General features: G+C 39.2%; 1 protein-coding gene across 2 annotated transcripts in view; it reads right to left on the bottom strand.

Moving 5' to 3' along the window:
• Nucleotides 1–10,992: 10,992 nt before the first annotated feature.
• The window catches only part of MS3_00001568 (uncharacterized protein), a gene marked incomplete at its 3' end in the record, with an annotated part of 95,128 nt that continues 92,479 nt past the window's right edge, over nt 10,993–13,641 (bottom strand). Inside the window, exon 22 of one of the 2 annotated variants that reach the window (XM_051209031.1) lies at nt 10,993–12,473. In XM_051209031.1, coding sequence (XP_051074452.1) covers nt 12,075–12,473 — 399 coding nt within the window. The remainder of the gene's footprint in view (nt 12,474–13,641) is intronic. The other variant, XM_035733991.2, reaches the window with a different exon arrangement.

Below are 13,641 nucleotides of genomic sequence, written 5' to 3' on the forward strand. Positions count from 1 at the left end.
CAAAGAAAGGAAGAACAAGAAGACAGCAATTAACAACAGCCGAACACAAGCAGAGAAAGTTCAAGCACAAGCTGAGTACATAGAAGCAAACAAGCAAGTGAAGAAGAGCATTAAAGCCGACAAGCAGAAATACGTGGAAGAACTAGCAATGACAGAGGAAAAAGCTGCAAGAGAAGGAAATATGAAACAGCTTTACGATACAACGAAGAAACTAGCAGGGAAATATAGTAAACAAGAAAGACCGGTCAAGGACAAAGAAGGCAAGCCAATCACCGAAATTCAACAACAGTGGGACAGATGGGTAGAGTACTTCGAAGAACTCCTGAATAGGCCGGCTCCAATGAATCCACCGGACATCGAAGCAGCACACACAGATCTTCCTATAGTTGGCAATCCACCAACGGCGAAAGAAATCAGAATGGCCATCAGACAAATCAAGAGCGGGAAGCAGCAGGACCCGACAATATACCAGCTGAAGTCAAACGTCGAAGTAACTACAAACATGCTTTACCTTCTATTCAAAAAGATTTGGGAGGAGGAACAAGTGCCGATGGACGGGAAAGAAGGGCACCTCGTCAAGATTCCAAAGAAAGGAGATCTGAGCAAATGTGAAAACTACAGAGGCATTACACTACTGTCAATACCAGGGAAAGTCTTTAACAGAGTGTTGCTGAACCGGATGGAAGACGCAGTAGAAACCCAACTTCGAGATCAACAAGCTGGATTCCGTAGGGATCGGTCGTGCACAGACGAAATTGCGACACTACGGATCATCGTCGAATAATCAGTTGAGTAGAACTCGTCACTGTACGTCAACTCCATTGATTATGAAAAGGCATTCGACAGTGTAGATAGGAGGACGTTATGGAAACTTCTTCGACACTACGGAGTTCCTGAGAAGATTGTCAACATTATCCGGAACTCATACGACGGACTACAGTGCAAAGTAGTGCATGGAGGACAGCTGACAGATGCATTCCAAGTAAGGACCGGAGTCAGACAAGGCTGTCAACTCTCTCCCTTCCTCTTTCTTCTGGTGGTCGACTGGATTATGAAGACCTCGACATCTGAGGGAAAACACGGCATACAATCGACAGCTCAGAACCAATTAGACGATTGGGACTTCGCAGATGACCTAGCCCTCCTATCGCATACACATGAACAAATGCAGATAAAGACAGCCAGTGTAGCAGCAGTCTCTGCATCAGTAGGCCTCAACATACACAAGGGGTAAACCAAAGTTCTCAAATACAACACGGAGAACAGCAATCCAATTACTCTTGATGGCGAAACTCTGGAAGATGTAGAATCCTTCACATATCTGGGAAGCATCACCGATGGACAAGGAGGTTCAGATGCAGATGTAAAGGCGAGGTTTGGCAAAGCAAGGGCCGCATCCCTGCAATCGAAGAACATATGGGACTCAAAACAACTTTCAACCAATATCAAAGTCACAATCCTCAATACGAACGTCAAGACAGTCAGTTCTACTGTACGGAGCTGAAACTTCGAGAACTACAACAACCACCATCAAGAAGGTACAAATATTTATAAATGGTTGTCTACGCAAGATACTCAACATTCATTGGTCGGATACCATCAGCAATAGCCTTTTGTGGGAGAGAACAAACCAGCTTCCAGTTGAAGAAATTAGGAAAAGACGATGGAAATGGATAGGACATACATCACGCAAATCATCAAACTGCATCACGAGGCAAGCTCTAACTTGGAATCCTGAAGGAAAGCGGAAAAGAGGAAGGTCAAAGAACACATTACGTCGGGAAATAGAAGCACATATGAAAAGGATGAATAACAACTGAAAGGAGCTGGAAAGGATTGCCCAGGACAGGGATGGATGGAGAATGCTGGTGAGCGGCCTATGCTCCTTCACGAGGAGTAACAGGCGTTAATAAGTAAGTAATATTGAAATGTTTATTGTTTAACACTGTTTATCGTTATCAGTTAGTACACTGAGAACTGCACTCATCTGTTTATTACTTTAGTGAAATTCCGGGTTACATTGGACATCTCTTTCTTGGTGGTCTTACGGTGCCATCTGCCAAGCTTGCACATGTTAGTTCACGTGATAAAGTTTTAGACGGAAAGATCGTAGAATGTATATGCGTTCCTGGTGTCGGTTGGAAAGTTCTACGTGTGCGCACTGACAAGACAGAGCCGAACTATCACAAATCAGGAGTCGGTAAGTTTTGATTATTGAGTTTTTGATATTTTATGAACGTTTAAAATCAAATAAAATATACACTCGATTGTCAAATAGGTTGTATATCTAGATGATTTAAAATAAAAATGATGTATTTTAGATTGATCAAATTGTAAAAGTTTAGCTCAAGAGAAAACAATGCGATATAGGTCTATAGCCTTATCGATCGACTCGTCATTCATACCTTAGATCAAACCGTTGCCTATATCATTACTTGCTAATTGGTTCCACGATACGTAAAGTGCTTTGGAGACACTTATGATCAAATACTTGCAACGTACGCATTCATCCCACTTCTCACCTATTTGAGCCACTTGGTGTGAATACTAGTGATGTCTACAGATATAAGTAGTATGTATCATCAATCGGAAGTAAAATGCGTTGCGGCAGGTTAACAAGATCGTAGAAAAGAGAATGATTAGTGTGAAAACGAAGGAACAATAAAATCTGAGACGATTGATTGGTATTTTGCAAATGAAGTATTTACTGTATGGTTCTCAGGTTTTACTAAGAGATTCGGTCGTCTCCACTGGTGTTCTCGTTCACTGCAATGTCACCCAGCCTCCTAAACTGAAGTAGGTGGTACAGAGCTAATCGAAAGCTGAATACTTCAATCAGTAAACAATTGCTTCAGGATTTACTTCCAAACATCATTTTTTATAGATGTATATCAATACAGATTCGCTTGATGCACAGTATACTTGTTTTTGGTAGACTAGAACATCCTACTTATACTAGGACGAAACGGTCGTCCGGTGCTTCCAGGTTTTCAATACTGGTCTAGCTTAGATCGACTCATTCAGTTTTCTCAATTTGTCAAAAATCAAGTGGCTTTAACCAAAGTGATTTTGTCACCCACCGGGACTTTCGAAATAAGAGAAATGATCAACAAAATCACTTCAACAGTTATGAAAAAATACTTGAGAAACACAAAGATGAATATGTACTTGAATTTTTAGCCGTACTCACAGCTAATGTGACCACTATAGTACTAATTGTTAGTTTCTGAGAAATCGTAACTTTCTTTTACACGAATGATGACAGTGAAACCAATATCTACGCAAACGACTGTACCTTGGTAATACTAAGTTTTACGGGCTCTCCACAATTAAATTATACGTACTCCGAACAGTAAGACTAAGCATCATATCGAAGAATAGGTGGCTGTCTAGTTCAGTCATCTAATAGCTACACAATAAAAAGGTAATAATTCTTTTGACAACTGCATGGGGCTATTTAAGAATGTTAATAAACAGTAACCATGTTTTATATTTTATGCTAGCCATTATTGAAAGTATCATGTATCCTGTAACAGCTGAGCAGCTGGTTATGTGTGTTCGACAACGTCAGAATAAGACAAATCCACAACAACAAGCCTCTTCTTCTCGAGAACCTACTGCATCACATCACAAATAATGATCTCATGGTCTAGAAATTATAACCACCTAACTTGTTTGTAAAAATTGCATGATTATCAGTCGGTTTAGTACAGTATTTTCTTTCTGAATTCAATATGAATATCGTTCATGTAAATATGAGAATTTTGTAAAAAATAATTTGTGTATAATAACTGTCGTTTATATCTTGTTATATTTTCTGTCAAGTACATTTTAAAAACTTTATAATCTGTTTAATAGAATGGAACCGAAAAGTGGTTAAAAAAACATCCATATTTTTCATAGTTAATAATATCATATGGCTGATCTGGGGATGTACACGCTTGCTTTAGTGGTTCCTGTTGAGGAAACTGGATTCACTGAGGCCATTATTAAAGAGGTTACATCCAGACGATGCACAGTAAGATGTTCAAGAGAATGGTTTTTTGGCGAGACTATAATCAATAAATGACTTTTGAGTGAAGTTATAGTGACACTAAGAATGCTTATCTACAAATTTGGACTAAATGAGGGTTATAAACTAATGTAAGGAAGTAGAATTATGATTCACAGTTGATGGTTAGGGTTAGGAATTAGGTTTAGGGTTTTCATCACGAATTGACACCAAACAAACTGCTATTCAGCCAAATGGATGAATGAATTTCGCGCAAAAATCCAAAACCTCTCATGTTAGATATGATGGGTCGGTCCATGAAATATTGTCTCACCGAGTTCATCAATGATAGAACAGTATATGATGCAGCACTCCTTTGTTTTTCATAAGCAGATAATTGGTGAATCACGATCAAATCGTAATTTTATATGGGATACTGGTAGGTTTTAAAAAAATCATGACTCAGTGTCAGCGACATGGAGAGTTTATCAGGAGGGTCTTGACGAAAAGGTCATTCGATGGCGATCAGAAGTGACCTAATTGTCAAGCTCATTTGATCGAGGTCAATGGGTCAATTTCCTATATCACTCCATTTCTAGCAAGGGATAGAGTGGTATGTATGGGTGAATATATGTGCACTTTATTCGGTGATCCAATCCACTTTCTATTTCAATCTTGTATTCTCCATCAAGTAGTCAGTTGGGGGGGGGTTAGCGAGTATCATACCGTGCGTGAGCAACAGATTTCGGACACCACATGTCACAACAGTCAGCAGGTAATAATGTCCCTCATTTTCAGCCATAGCATTAATCACCATTCATATGAATGTGCGAGCAAACATTTACTCAAATAATTATTGTTTGACTTTTATGTCCGACGAAGAATAAATGAATGGTAACTGCCAGGAATTATTTATAGACTACTATTACATCTACTCATAATGGATGATGATTAAATTTTGTACATATGTTCGTATTTCCTTTATCATAAGTTTTTGTTTGACCTATTGGGTATTGTTATATGATTTCTCATTCTTAAATTATTACCAGTTTATTATATACATCCAATCTCCCCATTTTAGGTACAGTTTAGGGTTTTTCACAAAGTCCATTAGTCTTCCTCAAAGTATGGGGGAAAACCCAAAGTTTTAGGCAAATATTGGGGAACTTCCCCAGATGTGTGGAAATTTTGGAGCCTTTGTGCCACTTCCTCAAAATTTCCCCAAAACGGATTAAATTTTCACTGAAAATGGGGGATTGAGCAGGCTCTCACATCCGCAGCCACTTTTTAACTGGTCTTGTATAATTGTTATTTTTTATTTTACAGGGTAATGCTGACTGGTTTGCTTGTATATAGACTACGTACATCTGAAATAAATTGTTCATACAGTGGAGGCCTAGATTGCATTCTGAACCAAATGGGAGGGGCCATGCGAGAAGGACAAGTAAGGACTCAGAGTTCTCGCAAGACTGCCAGTGCCGGTTGACCCGACCGTATCTGCTACCTTGAGGCGGTGGTTGGGTTTGCCTATCGTGATGTCTCAACCAAGATGTACTGGCTGGAACCTATGTTCCTGTACTTTCTACCATGTCAAGCGCGTCGATCGGAGAACGGTAAGACTAGAAGCAGCAACCGAAGTTCTGAGGGTGAAGTCGTACGGCTGACTGTAGAGGGGCGTGAGAACAGTCAGGCGTTTTTATCAGACAACCAGCATCTGCAGCGATGCTGCCGTCCCCGGAGGCAAAGCCCTTTGAAGAACGGAGTTAGCACATTAAAAAATTTCCACAAGAACGCTGTGCGTGACTGGCCTCAAGCAGTTGTCCCTTGGGCTCTGCGATCACGCTCCCAGGTCGTTAAGACCAACACTAATCCGATTTTCTCTTCAGGTTCCTCAATAAATACGTTTCCATAGTGTGGGAAGCCAGGAAGTGACATCAGCTGTCATACTCATAACAACACACGAGACCAAGCTGGTCACAACCAGATCATTCCTACACCTCCCAATAAATCTTTTATCTCTATGACTAACCATATGCAAACGATTCGATTAGGTGGAATGTTATTCCTGGACTTCTAAAACCACGCTATAAACTACATGTAGGAGCTTTTAACGTCCGAACATTGTGCCAAATAGGACACCAGGCTTCCTTAGCTAGGACTTTATAATTTCGGAAAGCTAGAGACACTAGTCGTTGCCTCTTCGTCGTCTCTGCCTATTCTCCCACTGACTGTAGCTCAGATGATGTAAAAGATGAGTTGTACAGAAAGCTCTCCTATCTCCTCCGAAAATCTAGGCGCTCGGATGTAGTAATAGTGGCCGGTAACTTTAATGCTCAAGTAGGTAAACTAAGCGATAGGGAAAGACACCTGGGTGGATCTTATAGCATCATGGCTCAAAGAACAGATAATGGCGACCGTCTGTTGCAGCTATGCTCAGATAACCGCCCGTTTCTTGCTAATACTAACTTTAAGCATAAGAAAAAGCATCTTTTAACATGGAGACCACCTAATTCGTCCCAACGTTGGACCCAAATAGATCACATCTCCATCAGCCACCGATCGAGGGACTCGATAGAAGACTGTCGCTCATTCTGGAGCACTGATGGATGCTCGGAAACTCATTCCACCTGGCTCTGAACATAATGAAGAGCGGAGTCAGCTTAAGCGCAAGCTGACAAGAAGTCTACGCAATGATCGTGAACAGTGGTGGGTAGCGAAAACAAGAGAGGTGGAAAAGGCAGCGGCAATAGGTAACAGCAGACAATTGTTCAGACTTGTTAAGGAAACCGTTATTAGGAACCCGACTGTTAGCGAAACACTCTCAGAGAAAGATGGACATATTATACATTCTCAATCCAGGAGATTGGATCGATGGACAGAACACTTTAGGGATCAGTTCAACTGGCCTTCAGCCACACTTCGGTTTCCCGCGGTCTCCAGTTAACCTGAATGGCAAGTTAATGTAGGTCCTCCGACTCTACGAAGTTGAAAAAGCAATAGGAAATCTGAAGCGAGGGAGACCAGCAGGCCCGTATAGGTTTACTCCTGAGATTTTTAAGGATGGTGGTCCAGTATTAGCAGTGGGATTAACTGAGGTTTTAGGTAGAATTTGGGAACTGGACGTAATCCCAACTGACTGGTCTCAATCACTGACTGTGCCAGTCTATAAGAAAGGACAAAAGTCCTCTTGTGACAATCATAGAGGAATCAGTTTGACTAATGTAGTGTCTAAAATATTTGCTTCAATAATGCTTCGACGCCTAACTAGAGCTCGTGACGAGGAGACTAGAGAAAACCAGGCCGGTTTTCGACCTGGACGTGGTTTTATAGACCAGATATTCACACTACGTCAGGTCCTAGAACATAGACACTCATTTGGACGTCTCTCAATAGTAGTATTTCTTGACGTTAAGGCGGCATATGACTCTGTTGATCGTAAGGTTTTACGGCAGTGTTTGTCACTGAAAGGAGTACCAAAGAAGTACATTAACCTTATAAAGGCTCTCTACTCGAACATAACTGGTCGAGTGAGAGCTTATGGTGAACTGTCATCAGAATTGATTACCTCAAATGGTGTTCGTCAGCGCTGTTCACTCTATCCAATTTTATATAGCTTTGTCGTTGACGTGCTTTTAGAGATAACACTTTCCTCATCTAAATTTCCAGGAGTTGAACTTTCACTGGGAGATTCACTTGTTGACTTAGAATATGCTGACGACATAGTTTTATTTGGTGAAGATGCTGACAAAATGCAGAGTTTTCTGATCACCGTAAGCAACAATGCAAGCATGTTCGACATGCGATTCTCCCCTCGAAATGCAAAGTGTTGCTTCAGGATTGGGTTGCATCGACACCCGAACTAATGATAGGGAGTGAAGTAGTTGAGCGTGTCGACCGCTTCACTAATCTGGGAAGTCTCATCAGCCCTTGTGGTCTGGTGTGTGACGAAATGTCAGCACGGATACAGAAGGCTCGACTAGCTTTTACCAACTTGCGTCATTTATGGCGTAGGCGAGATATCCGTCTATCAACCAAAGGACGAGTTTACTGCGCAGCAGTTTGTTCCGTCCTAGTTTATGGCAGTGAAACATGGCTGGTCAGAGTAGAGGATATCCGTAGGTTACTAGTATTTGATCATAGGTGTCTTCGAAATATTGCTCGTATATCCTGGGACCATCGAGTAAGTAACGCAGTTGTTAGGAAACGGGTACTAGGTATGGATGGCAAATCAATTGATGAAGTGGTGAAACTTCATCAGTTGAGATGGCTGGGACACGTGTTACTTATGCCCAATAACCGACTGCCCCGACGAGCGATGTTTTGTTGCATAGGAGTAGATTGGAAGAAAGGTAGGGGCGGCCAGACTAAAACGTGGCTCAAGTTCATGAAGTCACTGACAAGTGGACTGAGCCATGCTGGGAGGTGTAGACTACCTGGTTGGGGACCGCTAGATGACAGCAACCGATGGTTGGAGACCCTGAGTGACATGGCTCAAAATCGTTTGCAGTGACGCAGGTGCATCTGTAGTGAATCGAACACGAGTGGGGACAATCGAATGTGTTTCAAAATATTACAGGACTTGTTAATAAAATCTAACAATCATAAAGTAAATGCTTAATTTGCAAAATGTCCACCTATTGTCTCAAAATGACTCAGATTCCATTGTTCTTAGATTTTCATGCAAATTGCATCCTGTTACCATTCTTGACTGTTCGATGCCCTGCCAGACCTTCTGTTCATGACTAGCATCATATACTACTTATGTCAAAATGAGTAGCACACATCCACTTTTTGTGTTCTCCCAAATTCTAATCTTCTGAATTCTTCATGTTCCTTTCTTTTTTTCTTTCTAAATTTATTTCACTGGATTATACGCCTTGAATAACATCTTCAGACCCTAATGTTTCCGATTACTACTTATGTGGTGGGTGCTACGTATATTGACATAAGTAGTTTCTAATGCGAGTCAGGAATGTAATGTCTGGCAGCAGAAGGTCGAGAAGATCAAGGAAGGACGAACAGGAATAGAAAGCAATTAGTATGGAAATGCAAGAACAATGAGGTCCGAGACAATTATTGAACATTTTGCAAATTAGGTATTATAGTACAGTTTTTCTATTTTACCAAGTAACTCTGTGCTAAATATAATTCGGTTGTCCTCACCTGTGTTCTCCTTCACTACACTTATACTTTTGTTACTTCCACCACTATGGGATTTGAATCGACAATTTGTCTCTGTGCTAATGTGGTATGGCAACTCGAACTGATGTACGTACGTACAAAGTTCTACGTTGTTGCTGACTGACTGAGTGCTGCTTGATGTGTCGTCGGTTTAGCACAAAAATGAGGTCATATAAGTTGATGATCTGATTGGCGATTTATCCACGTGATAGATGACAAGAGCAAAAGTCATCACACTGATAACATTAAAATTCCTTTGACTGCAATGAAATAATGCATTTCTTAACTGAATACCTTTGGTAATAACGTAATTAGATTTACATGGGGAACATTGGTCACTGAAAATCTTAACCAAACTTTTTGACATCACTCATGAACAATAAACAAACTAGTGTATATTATATATGTGTTTTTCTAACCGTTTCTAGTTATGGATATTTATTGTTTGTTATTATTAGGCGAGAGGAAATTTGTTTGGAATAATATACTTATTCTTGTTTATAAGGAAATGATACTGAAACTCTGACTAGACTTACACTTTATCAGAATTTCATGTAAAAGCTTGCGACTTTTGTGATCAGACTTGTCATCAGTTTATTAACTAGTTTACGAATAATGTACAAAACCTTAATAAGACGAAAGTTAGGGCATGTGCGCTAGCCAAAAATTTTTTAAATACTCACTTTGACCAGAGTTTGTTATTCACAGAATGTTATTTTGTCATTAAGCCAAATAAAATGACATCACAACAGATTAAGTGTGTTAAAATGTCTGCACAAAGATGTATGACGTAAGTAAAGCAGTCTATATGCTTCACAGGACTAAGCTGGAAACAGTAATTAGTCCATTTCTTAAAAACAATTCGTTAAGTGTTTTATTAATTCTAACTTCATTGACAGTTTAGATCAGTGTTAGGATGAACATTTACTTCGAAACGTTTGTTGCTGGTAATATAATTAGTTGTAACTTACAACGGTTTGGAGATGATGAAAAACTTTAAAACAATAAATTCACTTTATATCGTATTATTTGAAATAATTTACAAGAAGTAACACCTTTACATATCAATAACTTACAGGAGCGTCTTCCAGATCTACGGAAATGTTGGTTGTAAGAGAGCTATTAATCTCAGTATCTAACATAAATTATGTATGAAGTTCAGTTTTATAGCTTCACTTTCAACTGATAAGAATTATTGTATACATCAAATTTCAGTTACTGAAGATAAAAAGAATTAATTTCGTTCACTCTCTTCTTGATTCATTCTACGGCTAATGAATAAGCATCAGATTAGCCGAAGCAGAATATAATTTATGATGGTTAGGTTGAAACAGGAAATTGATGCAGTAATTCATTGATCTTTGACTTCAGTCTTTTGGGAAATTTCAGACTCACAGGTTATGAGCTACATCTCAAGAAACATACATTGTTCGTGGAGTTGAAGTTAGACATTAACACCGTTGGGCGCCGGCTCAGTGGTCTGGTGGTTAAGTGCTCGGGCGCGAGACCAGTACGTCCTGGGTTCGAATCTCGCAGGGGGCGAGGTCGTGGATGAGCACTGCTGAGGGGTCCCACAATAGGACGAAACGGTCGTCCAGTGCTCCCGGGTTTTCCATGGTGGTCTAGCTTCAACTGACTCATAATCTTAACCATTGAAAATACATATTAATGCTTGGATTATGTTTCTTTTTTTTTTGTGTTAGTCTGCTAAAGCAAGTTGACTTACTATTGGTCTTACAGTAAATGCACAAACTAAATCAGTAGTTCTTTAATATTTTTGGGTTTGTTTCAGTGTTGAATTTATTCCTAAGAAGGAAATACTGAATCTCTAAAACTGGTTTATCCTCTGATTTTATCGAATATTGTGATAGCTTCCAATGGCTACCAAAAGTCAAAATATCAATTTCGTATTTGAGTAAGATACAATAACCTCTGTAGATCACATCGCACACATCAACTCAACCTCACTAAACTCAGTTCTCTTCAAAGAGTAAGCTGTGTATTCTCTAAACTCACTGCAGCACTAAACAGTAATAATTACCACTAGTTAATACTGAGGATGAAAGTGTTAAGATATATCAAGCCAAAATTTAGCGAATAAATTGTTTAATTTACTTTTTTTTATGAAGGGATTATGTCTATCACTCCAAAACACACGTCATAATTATACTATGCTCTCAGTGTATTTATGTTTATCGTACACTATTTGCTACTTTTTAAAACGATATCACCATTGATCATTAATTTTACGTATATCTTATACTTCTCATTGACAAAATCTTTGTCCTTCTTATTCAGTCAAATAAAATACCATTATGATTTTAAACATAACTTCTCCTTTTGTATTAATCTGATCACACTTATAAAGTAGTGAAGATTCAGGGATTATTTATATTTATATATGTGGTGACAAGCTATCTGTTAATGTAATATTTTGAAATGTGTGAACTTAAAATAGTTAATCAAGAAGTTGAAATCAAAGAGATAAGAAAAAATAACACGAAGTTTTGTAAATCTCTTATCAGTTACGTTTTCATAGTTTAAGAAGTCAAATTTAACAATAAAACATGTCAGAATACAAAGGTGATTCAAGATTTGTTTTTGTTTTTTTATAAAGTACTGGTAGATAGCATAATTTACAGTGAACAATCAGGAAAATGATACATTTCCAAAAATATAAAATCAAAGCACGTGCATAACATGAGATTCTGTTTAATGTCACTATTGACCAAAGATTTTTCATAGTTTCTTTGTACAGTTTCTATGAGCGATTAAATTTGGATAGATTTACAGCTTCTTTAAAGTGTCTATTAAATGTTATAGCAGGTATAAATTTAGTTCATACACAGAAATATCTTACTGTACAATTTTGTAGTGAAGTAACATAACAGGATGCGGATTGTTATAAAATACAACCATATGAAGAGTAGTTGCCCATATTTTGATGTGTTATCATATTATCTGAAACGTTTCTGGGTATACCTAAACGTTGGTCAGTTGCGTGTAAATGATCTGCACCAGGACCTTCTTGGTTAATAATATTCTTATTTTCATCTGCTATATGATAATATGGTCTATTGACGGTAGGAGTGGAACTATTAACTTGTATGTAAGGGATATGGGAACCAGTAGTTTGAAAATCATTTGGTGGTGGTATAGTCGATCCATTTGACGGAAACTCTATGCTCATATTTCTGCAGTCATTGTTATTTTGATTTGGTTGTGGCCAATTATTTTCCAATTGTGCCATATACTTCACTGGTGATTCCTGATAGTAATGTAATGATGAGACCTCGGGACCCTGTGAAAACGAAGTAACAAGAGAAGAAACTGAGTTTGTCTTGTTTAGCATAAAAGACAAAGAAGTAAAGAAGACACACCAATTACTGAAATCCAGGGACAGAGGGAAAGGTGGGTAAGAACACTTTGAAAAACTTTTGAATAGACCAGCTCCACTGAATCTACCAGGCATCGAAGCAGCACACATTGATCTTCCTACAGCTGTTACTTCAACAACAGTCGAAGAAACCAGGATGGCTATCAGACAAATCAAGAGTGAGAAAGCAGGAGAATCAGACAACATTGCAGCTGAAGTACTGAAGTCAGACACAAAGGCAATTACAAACATGCTCCGTGTTCTATTCAGGTAAATTTGGGAGGAGGAAAAAGTGCCTACAGACTGGGATGAAGAATACCTAACCAAGATATCAAAGAAAGCAGATCTTGGCAAATGTGAGAGCTGCAGAGGCATCACACTGATAATAATACCAGGAAACGTTTTCAACAGTGTTTTGAACAGAATAAATGACTCAGTAGACGCCCAACTTCCAAACCGGATTCCGTAAGGATCGGTCGTTCACAGGCCAAATCGCTACACTACGGATCATCGTTAACAATCAGTTGAGTAGAACTCGTCACTATACATCAACTTCCTTGATTATGAGAAAGCATTTTACAGCGTGGATAAGAGAAGTTTATGGAAGCTTCCTCGACGCTATGGTATACCTGAGGAAATAATCAACATCATACGGAATTCACGGGACGGCCTACACCGCAGAGTCGTGCATGGAGGACAGCTGACAGATGCATTCCAAGTGATGACCGTTGCTTACGTCCTTCCCCTTTCATCTAGTGGTTGACTGGATTATGGAGACCTCAACATCTGAGGGGAAGCACGAAATACAATGGAGAGCCTAGATGCAGCTAGACGATTTGTACTTTGCAGACGACCTGGCTCTTCTATTTCATACACACCAAAGAAATACAATCAGGGTAGCAGTAGCCTCAGCAGCAATAAGCCCTAACATTAACAAAGGAAGAAGCGATATCCTGTAATACAACACAGGTAGTACAAACCCAATCAAATTTACTGGAGAAACTCTGGGAGAGGTAGAAAGTTTCAAGTACCTAACCAGCATCATCGGCGAACTAGGATGATACGATGCAGACGTAAAGGTAAGGATCGGCAA

Source organism: Schistosoma haematobium, chromosome 1 (assembly GCF_000699445.3).
Source record: "Schistosoma haematobium chromosome 1, whole genome shotgun sequence".
Classification (NCBI taxonomy): domain Eukaryota; kingdom Metazoa; phylum Platyhelminthes; class Trematoda; order Strigeidida; family Schistosomatidae; genus Schistosoma; species Schistosoma haematobium.